The sequence below is a fragment of the Phocoena sinus genome, chromosome 3 (assembly GCF_008692025.1).
Source record: "Phocoena sinus isolate mPhoSin1 chromosome 3, mPhoSin1.pri, whole genome shotgun sequence".
Lineage (NCBI taxonomy): Eukaryota > Metazoa > Chordata > Mammalia > Artiodactyla > Phocoenidae > Phocoena > Phocoena sinus.
The window spans coordinates 70,897,844-70,921,097 of NC_045765.1; the positions used below are offsets into that span (position 1 = coordinate 70,897,844).

At 44.9% G+C, this 23,254-nt stretch overlaps 1 protein-coding gene across 1 annotated transcript; it reads left to right on the top strand.

Annotated features, from left to right (window-relative positions):
• The first annotated feature begins 1,718 nt into the window (after window positions 1-1,718).
• On the top strand, window positions 1,719-14,905 carry PPIC (peptidylprolyl isomerase C). The gene is made up of 5 exons (XM_032628324.1): window positions 1,719-1,927; window positions 8,271-8,384; window positions 8,847-8,940; window positions 11,819-12,003; window positions 13,659-14,905. Exons 1-5 carry the CDS (start codon window positions 1,811-1,813, stop codon window positions 13,785-13,787), a joined length of 639 nt encoding a protein of 212 aa, XP_032484215.1. The 5' UTR covers window positions 1,719-1,810; the 3' UTR covers window positions 13,788-14,905.
• The last annotated feature ends 8,349 nt before the right edge of the window (window positions 14,906-23,254 follow it).

A 23,254-nucleotide genomic window follows, 5' to 3' on the forward strand; every position in this document is an offset into this window, starting at 1 on the left:
TAAAGAAAACACTTTTCAATAAATTATGCTGAGACAAGTGGAATGCATATGGAAAAAAAAAAATTCGACCCCTAGCTTGTGCTATGAACCAAAATAGCTACACCCAAAAACGTGGATGAATTTCACAAACAAATTTGAGCAAAAGAATACATAAGATTCCATTCACACAAAGTTAAAACAAAACTAAATCATATTGGAAGAAGTCAGGATTGTGGTTAATTTAGGGAGAAAAAAGTGTTAGTAGTTGCGAGTGGGTACAAGAGGAGTTTCTAGACAGCTGGTGAATATTTCATTTCTTTAGATGGGTGGGGTTCTAGCTGCATTTGCTTTGTGATAATTCGTTGATTTGTACATTTACATTTTGTGCACTTTTCTTTATTTGTATTAATCTTCCCAATAAAATTTTTAAAAAGTAGACACATTCACTCACTGAACAAATATTTATTGAGAAATCACTATACACCACACATTGTACTAGATCTGAATCAAAAGGAATAAATACAGGCATAAGCCCTGTGATACCCTTAGCTTGCTACGAAAGGGGGACTCCCTCTTTATGTGGGGTGAAGGTGATAAGGAAAGCCATTAGATCCTTCAATGGGCTGAAACATCAAAATAGTTCAGAAGTGTTCTGTCCAACCCTCAAAAGTGGTGGTTACTCTTTGTATACACTGGAAGGTTCCAGGGTAATTTGAGATCTACACTTAGTTATACATAGGAATCCTATCTGCTTACCTAAGTAAAATCTTGTCTCGAAAGTCATGGCACTAGCCCCTAAGAAAACCAAGAGAGTACTATTATTAATTTGCAGTTAATTTTGGAGCTATTACACTAAAATAAAAAAGTTCTTTGAAGTTCTAATGCAAAAAGCATTGAGTTTTAAAACAACATTGTCCTGATTATAAAATACATGCTCAATGTAGAACATCTGGGAAATCAGAAAATTACAAAGAAAACAAAAATCCATTATTCTATCACCATAGCTACTGTAAATGTTTTGGTACATTTCTTGCCATTTTTAAAATGCCTTTATACATTTATTTTCACAGTTGACATCCGAATTTCTATGTGATTTTGCAAACTGAGCTTTCCATTTAAAAATATGAGCATTTCCCCATGTCATTAAATAACTTTCCTAAACATAATTCTTAAGTTTGTAAAAATTATATCCCCAACTTGAATCATCTCAATGAGAGGTCATTCATCATGTGTAATCGAGTCGAAACATCCGGGGTCCCAGAGTTCTGAGAGGCGTCCAAAACTTAGCTAAAGCCTCTGATGGAACATTGGAACCTGGCAGGCGCGGCGGAGGCTGCTCCAAGGGCAGCTGCGGTCACAGACCGGGACCCGTCCGCAGAGTCCCCAGCCCTAAGGCGCGTAAGTTGCCAGGAGGACCCGGAGCCCGGAGAGTCCTCGACTTTCCATCAGGTTTAATACGCGTCTACGCTGTAAGTTCCTGGCGATACCCCAGCGCACACCCCTCAGCTCCCGGGTCCCGGCCGAGCCCGCAGCACCCGAGCAGCGCTGGCTCGCTCCGGATCCCGGGGCCCAGAGCAGCCTCTGGGTGGCTGGATTCGGCTGCGCCCTCCGTGGCGCGCCACTCCCGAGTCCTTAGCTCGGGTCGCTGGGCTGAACTTGGGAGGAGGCGCCCTCGGTTCCGGGCCTGCCCAGACTGCCCCATCCCCATCACCCCCGCCCCCCCCCCCCGCCCCGAACCGGGAGCGCGCAGGCGCAGCCGGCCGAGAGTCCCACCAGCGGTACCCGAGCCTGCGGTTGCACCCGAGGCGCTGCCCCCGCTGCCACCCTCACGATGGGCCCGGGTCCCCGGCTGCTGCTACCTCTGGTGCTTTGCGTGGGGCTCAGCGCTCTCGTACCTCCTGCGGGAGCGTCAGGCGTCCGCAAGCGAGGCCCCTCGGTGACGGCCAAGGTGACTGGGCGGCGGGCAGCAGTTTCCCCTCGTGCTGGCCGAGGGGATGGAGAGCTTTGGGGACTGGAACCTCAGGGTCAGGGGCGGCGAGGAGGGGGCTTCCCGGGCGCAGAGGACGGGAGGCGGCCGGGGGGCTAGGTGGCAGGAGGCTGCCCGCGCGCGGGGGCCCGCGCTCTCCCGGGAGACTTTGGGGGCGCTGGGCCCCCGCCGCCGGCTGTCTGAACTTTGCCTGGGAGTTGGGAGAAGCTTCCGGAACCGGCGGGCCCTTTCTTCAGGAAGGAGACCGCCGAGTACTTCCTTCGCCTTGGCAGGGACTGGGGAATAGAAGCAGGAAGAATGCGGGAGGGACGGGGACTGGCGGAGGAGACGCGTTGCGAGCGGAGGGGTTGCAGCTGGGCCGCCCGCCGCGGGTGTCACCTGACCTGGCAGATCCCAGGTCCAGCCCCTGTCGCGGTGGGGTCGGGGCAGGCATTACGTGGCCTTGCTGAAACCAAGGGCTATCCTCCTTTTCCTGTATTTAGTTAGGAGCGACCGTCCTCCCCGGGGAGGGAGAGGTGCGCTTTTCAGACTCTGGCGGCTGGTGGGTGGACCCCAGGGCTTGGGGACGGTGCTAGCAAGGCACAGGCGGCTCCATTATAACTGAGGCCAGCCTTTTGCTCTCGATTGGGGGGTGGGGTGGGGGGACATCTGCCATAGACTGGGTCTTTACAGCTTCAGGGCTTTCCCCACCATATTTAGCCAAGGTTAGAGGATAATGGGAGGGTGCAGGGAGAGATAGAGGGAGGGAGGGAGGGGATGATTTGGGGCCCTTGATGACCACTTCTAGAAAACCCAGTGGCAGGGGTGTCTTGGAATCTGGAAGGAGGGGCAGCTGCAGGTGGTCTTAACAATCGGTCCGGTGTCTGCCAGTAGAAATGATACTGTTGGATGCTTAAATCCTCTACCACACACCCCACCCGAGGAGGGGGGAGGACAAGGGGCGGGGGAGGTTCAGCCCAACATCTGTCGTAGCCTAAGAGTGAACAGAAAGGCCGTGCTGCGAAGTATGTGTGGTGATAAACTGAGCTTGCTGGCTTTGAGCACTGATTCTCCTCCCAGCCCCTTGATCTTTGGGGCTTATCTAGCTTTGGGAAACTGCTTATACAAAGCCACATAGCTGAAGGGGGGGAAGTGGGGGGGGGTTTCTTCCAATCTGCAGATACTATTTGGGTCTCATGGGATAAGCCTTAAACATAAAATTCATGAAGTTGAAATGATGAAGGAAATAAACCCGGAAATAGATTGGGTGACATTTAAAAATACCTGAAGGGTAAGAAAAAAAAAAAAGCCTGGCAAAGACTTTGGAGGCAAAGGGAACTGCATATGCAAGGCCTCCAGACAGAAAAGTATGTTCAGACGATGGAGAAGGGATGGTGTGGCTTCAGCCCAGGGATGAGAGGGGGAGTGGCTTGAGATGAGGTTCTGGGTGAGCAGCAGCAAGATCAGGTAGTGCCTTCCGGGCCACAGTTCGGAGTATGGGTTTTAAGGCAATTATTCTCATAATTTGAGGTTTTATTCTAAGTGCAGTTATAGCTGCTGAATGGTTTTAAGCATGGGATTGACATGATCTCATATATGCTTTTAAACAATTACTGTGGTTATTCAGTGGAGAGTGAACTGGGAGGTCTTCAGGGCTCCAGGTCAGAATCTGGATGGTGGTGGCTTGGATTAGGGGGGGTAATGGTGGAAATGGGGAGCCAGGGAGGGACTAGAAATCGACTTTTGAAGTGTAACTAACAGGACTTGCTGACTGTTTAGATAAGGGTGGGAGAAAGGGAGTAGGACTGTCAGATGAAATACAGGATGCCCAGTGAGATGTGAATTTCAGATATGCAACGAATAATTTGTTACTGTGAGAACGTCACCTATAGTATTTGGGAACAGGCTTACCTGGGAAGCTTTTAGACCTACCAGTGTGCAGAGACTACCCCAGAGCAAGTAATCAGTAATCACAGTCTCTGGGAGTGTGGAGCTGTGGTTGGGAACCTCGAGGAGAGGGGAGGAAGCTGGTGGCTGCAAGAGGGGAAGAGTTGGGGCATCTTAGCCCCAAGTCCAGGGTGCTGTCACTGAGGGAGTTTTCAGGACTCTACTTTTGGAACAGTCACTCAATCTATCTCCTTTTTTCCCACCCCATTTGTCATTACGTTCTAAAAACTGTGTAGGCATGTCCTTCCACAGTTTCAACTCTGTTGAATTACTTTTTCAGTGGACATTTTAAAACAACTAATCTATTGGAAAGTGGAAACATTAAAAAATGATTTCTCTGAGTGTGGAAAAGTAGATTAATTGGCCATCACTCTAGTTTATTGTTTTCCCCAGCAGTCTTTACCTTTTCCTCTGATTTTGTTTAAAAACAGGAATCTGTAAATGAGAGGTGTGAAGTGCTATTCCCCCCAGGGCCCTTTAATGGCACTCACCTTGTCCATGAATCCTGCTGCCAGCTGGACACCTCAGCCTCCTGCCCATCCGTGGAGCCTCAGGTTTGGGCTCCAGCTCACTGGTCTCAAAATCCACCGAATTAGCGTTTGCAGCCCTGCACTTTCCAGCAGATGCCATGGGCTCTGTGCAGGGTCAGACACCGAGACTGTAGAAAATACTGCTGCCACCTTTCCAGCTGCACTCATGTCACAGTTTGCTGGCACTTCCCGCAGCTCTTGGAGTGGCCAAGAGGCTTCAGCTGGGGTAACAACAAGTTACCTAATGTCTGAGGCTCCTCCTCTGTTCCATTTCTATTTCCTCTGTAAGTGGAAAGAGAAATAATACCTACCTGCAGGGTTTTGCATATTAGATGTGATAAAGCATGTAAAATGCTTAGCCCTGATTGAAGTTCCTGATTAAAGAGGTCAACTGTTAGTGTTATTTGTGTTATGTTATTAATCCTCCTGTGGCAGTGCAGCCCTGAGAGGAATCATCATCTGGGTACAGATGACGAACAGGAGCTCAGAACTGCCCAAGGTCCCATGGCCAGTTAGTGCTGGAGCTGGTTTCAGAACAGTTTCCTGGACCTCACAGCTCGTGTCCTTGGTGTCTTCCCCAGTTACTTTGGAAATGGAAGCAGGATTAACCCTACAGGGTTTGGGCCAGGCTATGTGAGTGCCTCTTGCCTCTTCCCCTGTCTCTCCCCACCTCCAGTGCCTTGTAATTAAAAAAATAAATAAATTTATTTACTTATTTATTTTTGGCTGTGTTGGGTCTTCGTCGCTGCGCGTGGGCTTTCTCTAGTTGCAGCGAGCAGGGGCTACTCTTCGTTACAGTGTGTGGGCTTCTCATTGCAGTGGCTTCTCTTGTTGTGGAGCACAGACTCTAGGCACGTGGGCTTCCACAGTTGTGGCACATGGGCTCAGTAGTCGTGGCTCGCGGGCTCTAGAGCACAGGCTCAGTGACGCACGGACTTAGTTGCTCTGCGGCATGTGGGATCTTCCCGGACCAGGGCTCGAACCCGTGTCCCCTGTGTTGGCAGGAGGATTCTTAACCACTGCACCACCAGGGAAGTCCCCCCGTAATTTTCAAATGACTTTCAAGGGCAGCCTCAAGGGAAAAAAGGAGTGACTGAGGGGCCAGCTGCTGAAGTGCAACATGGAATTCAAGTGCCACCTTTTCCAGGAAGCCTGCCCTGATCTCCACAGATAATCATCACCTCTAACCGTGACATTTTATCTGTACATATCTTCTCGTGAAACCTGACTTCCCATTATATTATAGCGAGTATCTACGTGCTTTCTCTTCTGTGGGACGCTAAGCTCCAGGAGGGTAGGGACTTTGCAGCCCCACCCCTTGTCTAGCACGGGGCCTGTTCCCAAGGACACGCAGCCAAGTCACAGACGATATCGGGGTGAGAGGGTTTGCCTGGCAGCCACCCTGGGCCCACCTTCACCCTCTGTCTAGGTGTGTGTGCGCCCTGGTCCTCATTTAGTATCAACTGGCATTGAACTATTTAGGATTTTTTGAGTACCTGCGTGAGCTGACACTGCAGAGCACTGGGAATCTAAAAACACCGTTTCTACCCCTTAAGGGTTCCCTGCCTAGACAGAGCCATATTCATCATAAATCGCAGTCCAAGTGAACGCAGCCTCAAATTGAAATTTTGTCTTTCATGCTCCTAGTGTTGCCTAACAAAAGCTGGATCTCTCAGCTGGCATCCTTCCTTTGCCTCTGGAACTGGTGAGAGTCTCCCTTCCCAGCCGGTTGCGGTCAGAAGGGCTGTGTTGCTTCTCTGCACATGGATCACTTTTCCTGACTCAGTGCTTTGGTCCCAGAAAGAACTGCCCATCCTTGTCCCTGGAGGCTGCTCCCCTCCTTCCAGGCCTGCCTCCCATCACACCTTTGCCAGGATGCCTTCCTTCAGCCTTAACATTCCTCCAGAACAGGGGGTGTACAGTGTTCTTGGGGCATTTGTAACCTGGGGCCTTGTGCTATGGTTGTTCGTTTACTTGGCCTGTTTACATAAGCTTCCTTAGGACAGGGACTCCCTCCAGTAGCTTGTACCCTCACGCTGCCTTCTGCATGGATCTTTGACAAGTACTTGTTGGCAATAAGATTTGATTTCATCATTTCCATTAGAGTTAGGGAAACTCTGCTATATTTTCTTGCCATCACGCATGAAGTTGAAGGATGCTGTGGTTTGGAAAAAAATCATATTAATATGTGTGCTAGGCTGCGTGTAAGAAAATAAGATTTTTACTGAAGAGTTATGCTGGGTGACAGACACTTTTGCTTCATCTTCTTATGCTGCCCTCCCATATCTGATTCTCTTTGCTGTTGAAGTGTTCACAGGCTTTATTTCCTCTTCTTTATTTTAAAAGTCTGATAGGCTCTTCTAGTGTCTTATAGGGTGCTTCTTTACGATTACATACCCAATTCTTGTCCCGGTGCTGCTTCATTATTGCCTGTCATTGAATTTACTCCTTGGTTCAGAAATCCCTTTGGAGAACCTGCTTCTCTTTGATCCCAGCTCTGCATGCTGGGCTCCCGCAGGTGTTAATGCAGCTTCCTGAATTGTCCTACTCCACTGCACTGCCCATTCTCAAGGGCACCGTCTTCTGTGCGTTCTATGAAGTTTTACCATATAAATAATAATACAGTCTTCGCTGCTTTGGCCGTGTAAAATTACAAAATACCACATCATCCTGTGACAGACGTCCTGACGTATTGACAGAAGCTCTGTCTTGAACTAAAGCTTGACAGTCTTTACTTCGTGATTTTTCTAAACTGTACGACATCTTTTCTCTTTGACAACCCTTCTTATATTTTTTAAAGCCATCTCTTGAATGTCTTTTTTACCCATTCCAACAGCACATTGGTTCGTATAATCTAAACTCGCTAATAGCATGCCCTTTGACTCCATGGCCTTTTCAAGCATTCTATCTCAGAACCATCTCAACACAGTGATTTGTGAAGCAAGATGTATGTAATTTCATTTCAGATGAAACAGTTAAAAAAAAGTCCAAGAGAGCTTTTAAAGTTTATCTGCAAAAAAAAAGTGACTCATTTCTGGATGTGTGCTTGCTCTTTTCTGTTCTAAACTGTTGTGACAGAGTAAGGACACATTGTACATGTGCAACTTTGGGGACATGATGACTGAATTTGGTGTCTGAGTTTACAGGGTAAATGGTTCTGTCAGGACCTGAGTGTAATGTTTGTTGTATTTTGGGTGCAGCTGTGGCCCTGGTGCCTTAGTGTGCCTGGACCTGCGTGGCAGGCCTTCTGGAGGAGTGTTGTGTGTTGTGATAATCTTTCACGGTCCCCTTGACAGCAGATGTCTACTGAGAACTCATTGGGAATTTAGCACTGCTCGAAGTTATGAAAAAATAAATCTGGATGGCTAGACTGTTTCTCTCCTCACCATTTTTTTTCCTCCTGCCAAGACTGGCGAGTATTACCTCTCAGGAGACCAACAGTCTCCACTCTAACCCGTGTCCGCAGAGCTAGGAAACAGGAGGCCAGAGCAGTGCTGGTCTGGGTTGTGGAGGGGAGAGGAATTCTTGAAGACATTACTGGCTGACTCTGACAGTATTGAGTCCAACTTTAAACCCAGTTTCTAGTACAGTGCCTGGCCTAGAGGTGGTGCTCCGTAACTGTTTGGTGAATGAATATTTGTGAGTGAAATGTACCCACAAGATGGTTTCAGAGCTCCTTTAATTTATAACATGCTCCTTCATAAAATAGCTCCTTCGTGCTCCTTTATAAAATACTGGTGGGCAGGGCCCTTGCATGTGGATCAGTTCTCAGATTATCATGTTCCCTTACCTTGTATTGTGGCTTTTTCACATTATAACCTTCTGCTCTGCCTTTCAACCACACGCAGGTCTTCTTTGATGTGAGGATTGGAGATAAAGATGTTGGCAGAATTGTGATTGGTCTCTTTGGAAAAGTTGTGCCCAAGACTGTGGAAAATTTTATCGCTCTGGCAACAGGAGAGGTATTGTCTCAGTTTTATTCCCTTTAACTGAGCAGAAGTAGATCTTCCTTCTTTTAAGCCAAACGTAAAGATGTATTCTGGGAAAATAAGTATTAAATTCGTAGATGAGATGAACTTGAGACATCTAACAATATTTTACTTTATTTTCCTAGAAAATCGCTATTCTTCAAGCCCTCAGTTTCCTCAGGGTTCTAGAAACTGACAGGAAACAGTCATCAAGTGAAAATGCAGACTTCTCTTTTTTTACTTGTGCAGGTTAATACTTTACCTCTATAGTTTATGTGTTTACTTTTCAGTCAGCTAATGATAAATTTCTATCAGTAAATTATTGCAGGCACCTAATCTAGTTCTGTAGATATTTTGCGTAATTTTCTCATTTTGTCATTTCCAGATAAACACTGGGGTTTATCTTACAGTATGGGTTATATCTACTTGTATATTCAATTGACATAATCTCTTTAGAAAGGATATGGATATAGAGGAAGCAAATTTCATCGCGTCATCAAAGATTTCATGATTCAAGGAGGAGATTTCACCAGTGGAGATGGCACTGGCGGTAATGTTGTCTCTAACATTTTTCCTTTCCTGCTTACCCAGGTGAAACCTAAGATTAAGATGATGTATTTACCCAGCATATTGAATTCCCAGATTTAAGGAACAAAGTCATAAAGACAACCAGACTAATTTTTCAAGAAGGATTGAGTTGGGGTGGGGGGCCTTATCTAACAAAATCTTGGTAGGTGTGAATAAGTGAAGCCTCCTAATTTGTAACAGTATTGCTTTGGTGTTCATTATCTTTCCATAGTGGAGATATAGTCATTTAGTAGGCTGTCTTGCAGTGCTTAAAATCCTAGACTTCTGGTATGTAGCAATACAGAAGGATGTCTGTCATAGCAAGGAAAGGTAGACTGAAAAACTGTACCCTGGGGTGGCAGCCAGCTGCAGATGTGCACGTTGGTGGAGGGGGTCTGTGGACATCATGCCAGAATGATGAGGCTGGTATTTAGGTGGCAGGATTATAGGTGAATGTACCTCCTTCTTTCAAAATTCTTTCATTTTAATTGTCAGCTTTTTCAATAATAAAAAAATTAAGTAATAGACAACTTGTCAAAATTACAGTATATGTTAATTTTTATCAACAAAGTTAGAATTCTATAAAGTACAAATAATTCAATTTATAGAGTTTAAGTATCTCTGAGCTTATTGTTTCTCATTGAGGATTCCAGCTACCCAGCTCCCTGGACTATTTTTCCTCAGAAATGTAGCGAATTCCTGAACACACACACAGTATATAACCACACAGAATTTAAATTTACGTCAGGTTTAAGATTTTTTAATTCAGCAAATACTGGTTTTGGTGGATATTAAATTGCTAACTTTTTCAAGAAACAAGCCATTTTCAAGCACTATTGTTAATTTTATGTTTATTGCAATTTTAAAAATAACAAAATGGCTGCCATTAAATGTTTGGATTTGCCAGACACTTCAGGAGGGTTACTTTTAGCCCCTGCAGAAATGCTGCTGGGTATGGGAATGTAGAATGGAGCACAGGAACATGTTCAGGTTACTTGGTTTCATGAGGTTGGTGAGGATGCTCAGGGTAGCAACCCCAGCTGCTGCGGAGCTGGGTCTCAGTGGAAAAGCCTGCAGCTCCAGTACGGGTCCCCTCAGGACTGGCACCCCACCGTCCTGCCTGGGGCCCAGCAAGAATGGTGATGGAGCTCTACTGTGTCCTCTTTTCTGTGTCCCTCTCTCTCTTTGCTATCCCTGCTCTGTGTGTGTATATGGGCTCACATGAGTTTTGTAGATAGGACCTTTTGGATCATTTAAATTTAGCCTAGACCTCTCTGTAAGCAAAACTTTGCTACCAGCCCACCTCATATGTCACTTACCAACCAGCTATAAATGGCTTGCCTTTGGTATCCACTTCTGGTCCTTCTAACTGAGCCAGGATTTTTTTTTTTCTGGGTAAGATGAATTATATTTGATCTAGTCTACAAAAAAAAAAAAAGTCAGGTTTCCTTAAATTATTAAATATTGTATTAATTACTCAGATAAGTATAAAATAAGACAATTACAAAGGAGTGAAGTTGTTAAAATATCTAGTTATTCATTCAAAAGCCATATATTGCAAGATGTAAACCTTAAGAAGGAAAATAATTAGGATTCACAGAATGTCCTTACTAATTCCTCTACTGCAACACTTTGTAGATATTGTGTTTTAAAAGTTAACTACATTAGCTATGAAGACGTTTTGGTTGTATATAAATGAAGAAAAACGCCTATGTGAGACCCAAGTCTTAAGGAAGTAGAATTTTTGCCCGGTCCTTCACAAGTACTGCATAGTAAGAAAGGAGATAACACAGGAGCTAACTGAGCCAGGACTTTAAGGCTGGCCACCAGTGGATAAGGAGCCCTGCAGTGGAGGAGGTGGGTGTGACGGTCACTCAGGGTGTTAGAGGATAGAGCAGATACTTTTCATGATCTGTATTGTTGTTTTATAGGAAAAATGTGTTCTGCTCTCCCTGCTGCTGTGCTTCATCTCCAGCCCCCATGCCTGCCTTTGGTTCTTCCGTTCAAGGTTGGCTCCCTGGGTGCTGCCACTTGCTGTGACCCTCTGTATCCTGATGAGCCCTGAAGTCATCAAGCCTAATGACTTCCAGGCTTGCGCTGTTGTTCTCAGTGCTGAGGCTCTTCGTGCTTAGGGAACCAGAGTTAGAGCCAGAAGTTCAAGTTCTACTCTGCTGTTTTCAAGTTTGATAACCTCTGTTTCCCATTCAAAATGGGAATGAGAAAACCTATTCTGTAGGATTGTTGTGAGAATTAACTCGGGGTGTATATTAAGTGCGTATTGTACTCTGGTTGGCTGCAGAGGTAGGAGTGATCCAGGGCAAGTGACCTGAACCTCAGGACAGAGGTGGAGCCACTAGGTTGGCTAATCCACCTTTCCATTGGGCTTCACAATGTCATCCTGTCCTTCAGTTCCTTCTCATTTCAGAGTGAAATCACTGACTTGCTTGTTCAGGGTTTGGGTCTTGGTTTGAGGCCAGAGGGCATCCTCCCATCTTGTGTCATACTTAAGGCTTTTGTTTATTTGTTTTGGTCCCTGATGCCCGGTTTCCTTAAGGAGCTAATCTTTTAAAAAAAATTTTTTGGCCGTGCTGTGCGGCATGCAGGATCCTAGTTCCCCAGCCAGGGATCTAACCCATGCCCCCTGCAGTGGAAGCATGGGATCTTAACTACCGGACCTCCAGGGAAGTCCCCGTTAATTTTATCCTCTGCTTTATTTCTCCTTACATTTGACCATCTTTTCCCCATCCCCACCTCCTACAGGGTTCTATTAACCAATCTACTCAAACCTTATATTCCCCTTTGAAGAATTTACTTTCATAGAACATCTGTTGTCTCTCCCCTTTTTGTTTTGTCTCACTCAGGTATAAGCATTTATGGCGAGACATTTCCAGATGAGAACTTCAAACTGAAGCATTATGGCATTGGGTGGGTCAGCATGGCCAATGCTGGGCCTGACACCAATGGCTCTCAGTTCTTTATCACCTTGACCAAGCCCACCTGGTTGGATGGCAAACATGTGGTATTTGGAAAAGTCATTGATGGAATGGTAACTTGATGTATTATTTTTTCTCATTCAAAGATTTATAATGAGAGTACTCTTAGTGATTTAATCTCCAAATGTGCTTGTTAGAGAGCCATAATTATACGCTAACTGGCCTCTTCAAAGGTGAATAAATTATATATGGTGTGGTATTTTTAATTGTTAGGAGCATTGGGGCAGAAGCTGGGGACTTGACAGGGAGAAGTTGAGTACTTAATTCATCTCACACTTGAAATAAGTGGAAACTCTTTTTAAAGTAACCAGATAAAATCCCATATGTACATACAATGAAATATTATTCAGCCTTAAAAAGGAAGGAGATCCTGTTACATGCTACAACATGAATAAACCTTTGGAATGTTAAAGAAAACAAGCCAGTCACAAAAAGGCTGTATGATTCCATTCAAATGAGGTATCTAAAGTAGTCAAATACATGGGAACATAAAGCAGGATGGCGGTTGCCAGGGGCTGGGGGGATGAGGAAACCGGGACCTAGTTCCAGCGGGTATCTCTATAGATCTTCAGTTTTATAAGATGAAAAAGTTCTGGAGTTTAGTTGCACAATAGTGGGAATATGCTTAAACTAATGAACTGTACACTTAGAAATGGATAAGACGGCAAATTTTATGTTATGTGTTTCTTACCACAATTCAAAATAAAATATTTTTAAAAGCCCTGAGCCCCATGTGGTTTATTTTTAAAACCCCTGAGCCTCCAGAGGTGGGCCCGCGAATAAGCGTGTTAAAAAATTGTGGTAAAATGTACACAACATAGAAATTCCCATTTTAACCATTAAATAAGCAGTTTTTAAAGTGCCACAGGTAATTCGGATGTGTAGCTGCTGCTTTAGGTACACGTGTGCACATATGAATCCCCACACACAATCTATTTAGAAATATATATTATTGATATTATTAGAAGAATGCTGGTCGTTTATCTTAAATTAACCTAAGTCAGACAGAGACTGGATTAGCTGACACCATGTCCAAAGCGCTCAGAGACTTTGTTGCTATTTTTGTCTCAGCGCTGTTTGGGAAACTCCTCAGAAGTCCACTTGCCTAGTCCTGGCCCAATATGTGATATAAATTAGTCCATGAGCTTGTGAAGCCTTCCAGAGTAGAGAAAGGGGCCTTTTACACGACTGTGGGGTTGGGGTTACATTAGTAGCAGACTCAACCTGTAGATTACTGGCTGGGGTCAGCTTTAAAATGGACAAACCCAGAACTAGCTCCACTACTAAATCTGCTTTCTGGCTCATTTTCTTATGCCTAGACCTCTTATAGAGTGGAGCTGAAATTGTCTCAAACTCCATGTTAACTCTTAAGTTGGGTTGTAACAAGTGAATAGAAATACTTTTTATTAGCGCTAGATGTTTGCAAAAATATCTAATTTTTTTTAGAATATAAAATGCTAATAAAAAGAAGAAAGGAAATACACAAATATGCTCTCTGATTAGCAAGCTAGTGGGTACATTTTATTCTGTTATACATAAATTTCCTGACTAAATTTTCCATAGTTATCTTGCATGGTTTTCGTAATAATAGAAAAAGCAAAAACAACTTATTTCCCACTAGGGCTTTCAGACTTCACATTGATTTTACCTCTTGATCACCACAGTTGCTGGTCAGAAGTGATCCATGGGTCTACTTTTCTCTCACCAGACAGTGGTCCACTCCATAGAACTGCAGGCAACTGATGGGCATGACCGTCCACTCACCAACTGCTCCATCATCAACAGTGGCAAGATAGATGTGAAAACGCCCTTTGTGGTAGAGGTCGCTGACTGGTGATACAATTTGCAGAAAACAAAGAAGAACACACTCTGCCAGGGGTGTGTGTGTGTGTGTGTCTGTGTGTTGATTCTTAAAAGTTACTGTTTTGCTTTGTTTTTTAACTTTATTCTGTTTTCTATCCCGGAGCACAGGAAGGTTATAGAAAGCAACCACTCAAAGTTTAGTTAGCATGAATTTTGGTAAATCACTTGTTTAGGGACTTTGCACTTAAAAGACATATCCCTTTCCTCCAATGGTGCTGTTTTTAAACTAGAAAACTTTGTATTGGCTATTTTCTTTTGAAGAACACAATCATTTCTTTCCTAGATTAATTGTGACCCCCAAATTCAGTGATGCTGAAGATTTGTCTGAAAAAAGATGGGAACAAGAAGTTTATTACTTTGTATTCAAACAGAAATTCTTTTCAGGTAAAGGGAGATTTGATTAGTATTATCTGATATATGTCGCAGGGACTTTTACCTGATGAAAGGTGCTTTGGTATTCTCTATATTAAATACTTCTTACGTAGATCAGTTATTTTTGCAAGACTTTCTTTTAACCTGAAGTGCTTTAAAACGAAAAGTAATGTACAAAATATATGCATTTTAATGTTAATAATGAAAGATTAGCGAAGGTTCTATAAGTCAAAGTATTAGCACAGCTGGATAATTTGGGATGGGAATGCACAGAAATGATGCCCATCCATATCCCAAATACTTGAGCTGATTATTCACTAATTTTTACTGGGTGTAACATGTTTAGAAATTTCCCTTGAGTCCAGTTGCAACAAAAAGGAGTCTTTCTTCACTTACATAGTGGGGATGAAGATTCGGGCTGTACTTAAACTAGATGGGAAAGTAAAATCTTATGGGTGGGGCCTTGTTGTAACATACCTGGCTGTACCAGAATGTGCCTGATCTCTGTTCAAATGGGAGTGGTAGTTGTTAAACGGCCCCATTGCTTCTCCCCAAAATTACATCCCTTGAGCTGTATTATAAGAAAACCGCTTCAATGAGAGATGAGGTGAAATGAGCATTCTTACTGATGATAGGGGTGTTAATTGCTACAATCCTCCTGAAGAGCATTTTGTTATTTTTTTTCCAAAAAACTTCATTAAAGGCCTTTGATATGCCAGGTACCAGTTTTTGAGTTTGGGGAATACAGCAGTGGACAGCGAGAAAAAGGCATCATGGAACTTACATTCTAGTGATGAAGACAGAATAAATGAGGTAACAAATAAAAGGGTGTTGACACTGTAAAGAAAACACACCAGGTTTGCTGGAAAGGCCCAGGTGCGGGTGAGGGAGAGGGGCGCTGTTTGGGTGGTCTCATGGGGGGACATTTGAGCTGAGCTCTGAGAAGAGAGAAGAGGCGGCTGTCAGGCCAGATCTGTGATCCAGGCCTTCCAGGCAGAGAAGGGAGAGATAACACGAGGGTCCTGAGGTGGAATGTGTGGATTCCAGGGCAGAAGAGAAAGCCAGTGTGCTGCAGCCTGAGAGGTCAGAGAGTAAGGCTGATAATGGAGCATTTGGGGCCTGGGGTGCCAGGGCAGAGCTCTTCTTTTATTCCCAGTACAGTGGGGAGCTATCGGGTTTAAGTTGTGGGGGGGCGGGGCATGATATGATCTGCATTTAAGACTATTTTGTCTACTACGAGGAGGAGTTTTATAGGGGGTTGAAGTACATACCAGGAAACTCAAAACATTCGTATCCTTTGGAATCCCACTCCTGGGACTTTGCTGTAGACGATGATCTGAACTTGAAAGCATGACAATGCTGTGGACGGTCTGGCAACCAGTCCCCCTTGGTCCGGAGATGGCCACCTGTTTTCTTTGAGGAATCACACCATCCTTTCAGACACCTCTTATCCTTAGGGTGGGCTGACCCTACAGATGGGTACATGCCTGGCCTGGCAAACTCATTCATTAACTCACTTGATAAATACTAGATGCTGGAGAGAGCTGCAAACGGAACTGCCAGCCCTCGTGGTTCCCATGGAAGGAGACAAATAATTCGTACATACACCATTCGAATATATAACAGAACATCAGGTAGTCATACGTCCACAAAGAGAAACAGGGAGAGAGACTAGAGAGTGAAGAGGGGATCAGGGCAGTCCCTGAGTAGGGCCAGAAGGAAGTGAGAGGGCAGCAAACCATGGGGACATTGGGGGAAGTGTGAGCAAGGCAGAGGGGACAAGAGTAGTGGCCCCGGATGAAGGGCAGACTGGTGGGTTCAAGAAACAACAAAGGGGGCTTCCCTAGTTGTGGCGCAGTGGTTGAGAGTCCGCCTGCCGATGCAGGGGACGTGGGTTCGTGCCCCGGTCCGGGAAGATCCCACATGCCGCGGAGCGGCTGGGCCCGTGAGCCATGGCTGCTGAGCCTGCGTGTCCGGAGCCTGTGCTCCGCAATGGGAGATACCACGGCAGTGAGAGGCTCGCGTACCGCAAAAAAATAAAAAAAATAAGAAACAGCAAAGGGTCCAGGTGTGTGGAGTGAGGGCAGTGAAGGAGTCAGATGGGAGAGGTGGGAAAGGGAGCAGGGGGTCCTATAGGCCAGTCAGAACATTCCCTTGTCCTGGCCCCGGTGACAGGCTCAGAGTTACATGTTTGACCCCAGTCATAGTAGTGAGCTTCAACTGTGGAAGTTCTGCTGGAAATGCTAGGACAGAGCTGCTGTTTCTTATGGGAAGAGGTAAAGGAGCAGGCGTGAGAATGAAATCAGCACAAAGGGAAGCTGGTCCAGGAGATGGAAGATGGATTCCTGAAGACACTGCTGAGCCCCTAAGTCTAGCCATGCCTGAAGCCAATCTCTATCCCTAGCTTTTTAATTACCGAAGCTAATACAGTTCCTCTTTTTTTTTTTTTTTTTTTTTTACAGTTCCTCTTTTGCTTAAGCCAGGGTGAATTGATTTCTTGTGACTTACAGCCTAAAGTCTTTGTCTAATACAGCAATATTGGAAAAGTTGTACGTATAAAGATGTGCACTGCAGAATTGTTTATGATTGCAAAATACTGGAAGCAACTTGAATGTCCCAAAATGGTTATAAAGGAGTAGTATGCATTCATTAAGACTGATGCTACAAAACTTAGAGTACCGTGTTATAAAGAAAAAAGTAGAAATTCTGTATGCAACACGATCTCAATTATGTAAATACATTCTCATAAAGCAAAATCAACAAAATGTAGATTGACATAAAAACAAATGCAAGTGGTGGGATTTTTAAAACTCATGTTTATATTTTCTTTACTTTTTGTCTTCAAATTTTTCTCTAGAGTGTATTTCTTTATAATACAATACTTGGGAAAAAACTTATTGAAATTTTTTTTTAAAGGTAACACAGGAGGAAATTGGAAACAAATGTCCTCATACATATAAAGTGCCTTAAGTCTCAAATGTCAGAAAGCACATAAGCCACTGCTACGCCCCCATGCATAAGGACATGTAGTTTCTACCATATTTGCCATCTAGCTTTTTCATGAGTATGAACATAATGAGATCTCTCTTGTGATAAAGCAAAAATTGGTTCATTTTGGAAGTGCTGAAATTCTGAGACCACTAGTGCACAGGTAGCAAACCGTCAGGGTGTCTGTTATCCCAGATGATCTATGAGCTAACGTCACCCCCCTGCTAAAAGCAGTTTATCCTGAGGGTCGGGCTGTATACTAAAAACATCATCAAACTGATAACTACATATAAACTATTGCTTTATAAAGAGGTCTATGTTTTCTGCAAAGGCTTTTGAAATAAACAGCTCACTATTTAGCCAGTCATGCTGCTAAAAGGACACAAACGTAGCCAAGGGTGTGTGTGGAATCACAGGAAAATTACACTGGCTGCTACCACCGCCATGCCCACATTATTATAATTCAGTCTTGAATCACTTTAATAAACAATTTAAACATTTTGGTATCCTTAGCCACAAGTTGTTTAATTCCAAGTGCTATTTAGCAATTTTCTGGAATATCAGGTAAGAATTTAGTAAAATTTATTCTTGGGTCAGATTAATTAGAATGACACTTGCAAAATTATTGACTACTCCATTTCCGATGAGTTTTTAGAACTCATTAACCTCATTTTTTAGTTCAGCTGTTTTGAATTACATAAAGACAAAAATATGGCAAGGATTTTATAGCAGGAAAAGGATTTGTTTTTGTTTTTCAAAATTCCTATAATTCAGGCAGCTGAAGAAATCTTTGATCTCAAAGGCTTAGAAATTCAAAGCCCCTCAAGGCACTTTTTTTTTTTTTTTAAGTAAGAAAAAGTAAAAACAGTATTTGTAATGGAAAATTTTGGTGCTGTTAAGTACATAATGGCTTTTACTTGTGGGCAGTTCATCTCATGGACTTGATTTTGGCCAAGTCTAAGTGTTAGGTGTGATACAACATCACCTGCTTGGAGATTTGCTAGTGTTACTGATATTCTAGAGTGATGGAAAAACAACTGGCACTGATGCAGAATTAGAGTGACTAGTCACAGAAGTCCCATCTGGGGGGAAAAAGAAGTCCATCTGACACACAGTAAGAGTCAAAACAAAATACATTACCAAATCCATAAATGGAATTGTAAGCCCATCACTAGTTTCATCACAATGCTTGGGAGTCACAAATTTGGAGGATTTGGAAGGGACTCAACATGCCAATATCCCTTCTATTGCCTACTTCTAAAGTTTTATTAGGAGTCATGTAAGTTTCCACATCCATTACTTTTTCAGAGGGTGTGAAGGACTTTCTTCCTGAAGCACACTGGGCCTTTACAGTGCTATTAAAACTACGGTCACCGTCTGTCCTAGGTGGTAAATATTATGTCCTGTCATTTGGATAGATATCTCAGTTTGAAAACCTGAACATTTTTCTTCCAACCTGGACACAAAACACAGGTCTCCTGCCTGTGCCTCTTCTGGACACCAAGACCTACACTGGGACAGACTGTCTTGAGGAGAGGATTAAGAACTGGTCAGCCTGGAGCAGAGAAAATCAAGACTTGATTTATCCCTGCTGTCCTGGAAGTACACCTCCCTTATAAAGACCTAAGGACTTTTTTTTTTTTTTTTTTTTTTTTTTGCGGTACGCGGGCCTCTCACTGTTGTGGCCTCTCCCGTTGCGGAGCACAGGCTCTGGACGCACAGGCTCAGCGGCCACGGCTCACGGGCCCAGCCGCTCCGCAGCATGTGGGATCTTCCGGACCGGGGCACGAATCCGTGTCCCCTGCATCGGCAGGCGGACTCTCAACCACTGCGCCACCAGGGAAACCCCCTACGGACTTCTGAATTGCCTCCAAGCCTGTACAAGCTGCTCTCTCTGCCTACTGAGCCCCCGCCACCCTATCTGCTCCCTGCCATTCTTCAGGACTCAGTACCTGGGATCCCTCCCTCGACGAGCCTTCACTGGAAACTTCCTCACACCGGTGTTCTAACTGCTTGCTTCCTGGGTGTCTCCTGTCTCCTCCTTGGACTGGAAGTTGCTCTCGGCCAAGGATTAGATCATACTCATCTCCCCCTGAGACAGTGTTTCACACAAATCTGATGCTCAGTAAGTATGTTCAGAATCGGTAACCAAAAATAACCCACCTACAATTACACTATGAGGTATTTAAACTCTCTCAGGACTAGAAATATTGTTAAACATTGGCATTTGTCTTTTGACTGTTTCTACTCTTTTTCAAAGACTGTTCCCTTTTTCAAAAAAAATAAACTTTTCCTCTTTATTTTCTGAGTTGAGGTTAGAAGGGCATGATAGAAGTAGACTGGCAAAAATGATGTGGGTGTCAAACAGTAGAAGAAAAGCCCCAAGTGGCGGTGAGCCTTCAGTGGCAGTGTCCGTGGTGAGTGGCAGCTGGCTTGGGTGACACACCTTGGTCATGAACGTGCCAAGCTGCTGGCAGTCGGTGAGGCCCAGCCCTGAGCTGAGCAGTGTGGACTTGACCCGAGAAGTGATGAGAAACCACTCTCTCTCGAGTCTTAAGTACTGCAGAAGTCATGGTATCCAATTTGGAAACCTTTACACTTGAATCCTCATTTCTTGGGCGATTTATGTGGCTCAGTGAGAAAACTGCACAGTCACGTGGCTCCACCACGTGTAAACCCAGTTAGGTAATAACATGATGCCCTTTGTGGTCAAAGTCACAGCTTTGCTCTCTGTGCTTGGCTTTGTTCCCAGCTACGGAGCGTATTCCTGACCCTCGTGAGCAAGGCACGAAGTTAGAAATAGTTCAGCAGCATAAATCTATCACCACAATGAGAAAAATCTAGCTCAGCTTCCTTCTGCTGGTCAGTGAGTGTTGCACCGAGTCTGCTTCTATGCAGCTGCAGACACTGGGAGCTGTTTGGAGGATTTTTTTTTAATTCATGTTTTTAAAAATTTCATGCCTGGTAACGAAATATAAATTTCATGCCTGGTAAAGAAATATAAATGGGTATAAACAAATAAAATAAATCATTATTTGTCAATTATACCTCAATAAAGCTAAATAAAATAAAATAAAATAAAATAAAATAATAATAGATCAAATCCCTCCTGTGTAAAACCAGTGAATTGTTTCCCATTGCACATAGGCTATAAGCCTTGAATGCCATGTCCCAAGGAGGGCCCTGTGGGATCCAGCCCCAGCCCTCCACTATCCTCTACACTCACCCGTTTCCTTGGGGACCCTGACTGAAGCTGTCTCCTGGGTTGGGCTTTGGAACCTTCTGATGTCTCTGTGATACCCTCTCCCTTTCCCCATTCTTGCCAGTTAATTCCTCCAACATCCTTTGTCTCTACTTCAATGTCACTACCTCAGAGAAGGTTCTTGACCTGCCCAAACCTAAGTTACGTATCTTCCCTGCACATAAGTAAACCTCCTTATTTTTCCTTAATAGCATGTAACACACTTTATAATGACATTTGGGGGCATGTTTACCCATCTAATATCACATTATTCTGTAAGTTCCATGAAGTCAAGGATTCTAGTTTACTCAGATTCACATTTAAAGATATCAATGATTTAGAATGACACCATGATGCCTTCTGTGATGAAAAAAAAGTACCATGATACCAGATATAAAAGCTTATGCAAAAGAAGATAATTTCTATGGGTAAGATACCTCTTCTCTTTTATTTCATTTAAAATACCTTATTGGTTTTGTTGAGTTTCTGATGGGCTGGTGTCTTAAAGGTATTATCAGCCTTCTGCAGTAACCATCTGGCATTGTTTGATTTTGTGCCCGCTTCTCCTAGAAGTAGTGAGGTTTTTTTTTAATTAAAAAAGTTAAAATATTTTTAAAATGTGCAACATGAAGGGTTGCGGTTCTCAAACTTGACTGTGCATCAGAATCACCTGGAAGGCTTGTTAGATTTCTGGGTCCCATTCTCCGAGTGTCTGGGGCACAGCCTGAGAATGTGAACTTCTAACAAGTTCTTGGGTGACGCTGAACCATCACCTTGGTCCAAGGTTCAAACTTTGAAAACCACTGCCCTGAGATGTCACAAAACCATGTGTTTTAAACCACTGAATTAGCTTAGTAACTCATTTGCAAAGGATAGACGTTTAAGAAATCATTCAAACCATCACCATTCTATGTATCAAACTGGTGAGCAAACTTTAGAAAACCACTGTTTTACACAATCAGGAGGTAACGAATCATTACGCAAATCTGGGAAGATGTTAGTAAACCCTGATTGCAAGAGCGTTCACTCCGCAAACGTTTCTGAAGGCCCTGCTGTGAAGTGTGTAGCCAGCTCTGAGCTGGCTGATGGGAACACAGGCTGCAGGCCACCCACTCCTTCAGCAGCGATTCTGGGATCTACTCCCGCACCTCCCCACCCCCACTGAGAAACAGGGTAAACAAGTCGTTAGCAGCCCCTGCCCTCAGGGAGCTCATGCTCTTTGGAGGGGGAGAAAGATCTTAAACAAATCAACAGAATACTACAGACTGGTGGTAACTGCTATGACAGAATACGAGTGTGCTATGACAGAATAATGGGGCAGGGTGAGAGTTGGGGTGCCACATAAGATTGGGTGACGTGGAGGGGCTCTTGGACGAGGGGACATCTAAGTTGATGTGAGAGTGGGCCAGTCTTCTGATGAGAGGTGAGAAGAGTATTTCAGGCAGAGACCAGCAGGTTCAAAGGGCTTAAGTGAGAACCAAGGTTGGCAAGTCCTGGGAAGAGAAAGACCAATGTCGCCAGTGAGATAAATACCAGGAAGAAGAGGGCGAGGAACTTGGGAGAGGGTGGCAGGAGTTTAGATTTTAAGTGGGGATGGAAGCTACTGGATAATTTTGAGCAACAGTGACATGACGTGACGGACATGTTAAAAAGATGGCTCTGGCTCTCATGTGGAGGATGGACTAGAGTAAAAGTGGAAGCAGAGAGACCTGGGAGGAGGCTGCAGCTGAGAGCACAGAGCCTGGTTTAATCAAGGGAGATGGGACAGCACTCTGATTTATAATGTAGTGTAGAAAGATGAGCAATTGTCCCAATACTAGTTCTTTCCGACCTGAGTATTCATGTGTTGTTCAAAAATGCACATAAGGGGGGACCTTGAAGATGGCGGAAGAGTAAGACGCGGAGATCGCCTTCCTCCCCACGGATACACCAGAAATACATCCACACGTGGAACAACTCCTACAGAACTCCTACTGAAGGCTGGCAGAAGACCTCAGACCTCCCAAAAGGCAAGAAACTCCCCACGTAACTGGGTAGGGCAAAAGAAAAAACAGAGACAAAAGAATAAGGACGGCACCTGCACCAGTGGGAGGGAGCTGTGAAGGAGGAAAAGTTTCCGCACACTAGGAAGCCCCTCCGCGGGCGGAGACTGCGGGAGGCAGAGGGGGGAGTTTCGGGACCGCGGAGTAGTGCACAGCGACGGGTGCGGAGGGCAAAGCGGGGAGATTCCTGCACAGACGATCGGTGCTGACCGGCACTCACCAGCCCGAGTGGCTTGTCTGCTCACCCGCCGGGGCGGGCGGGGCTGCGAGCTGAGGCTCGGGTTTTGGTTTTGGACGGAGCTCAGGGAGAGGACTGGGGTTGGCGGCTTGAACATAGCCTGAAGGGGTTAGTGCACCACGACTAGCCGGGAGGGAGTTCGGGGAAAAGCCTGCACCGGCCGAAGAGGCAAGAGACTTTTTCTTCCCTCTTTGTTTCCTGGTGCGCGAGGAGAGGGGTTTAAGAGCGCTGCTTAAAGGAACTCCAGAGACGGGCGCGAGCCGCGGCTAAAAGCGCGAACCCCAGAGACGGGCGCGAGCCGCGGCTGAAGGCGCGAGCCCCCGAGACGGGCGCGAGCCGCGGCTAAAACCGCGGACCCCAGAGACGGCCTCTGCCGCAACGTCACGCTGCCTCTGCAGCCGCAGGCCCGCCCCGCACGCAGTGCCCCTCCTTCCCCCATCCCCCAACCCCCGGCCTGAGTGAGCCGGAGGCCCCGAATCAGCGGCTCCTTTAACCCCGTCCTGTCTGAGCGAAAAAACAGACGCCCTCCAGCGACCTACACGCAGAGGCAGGGCCAAATC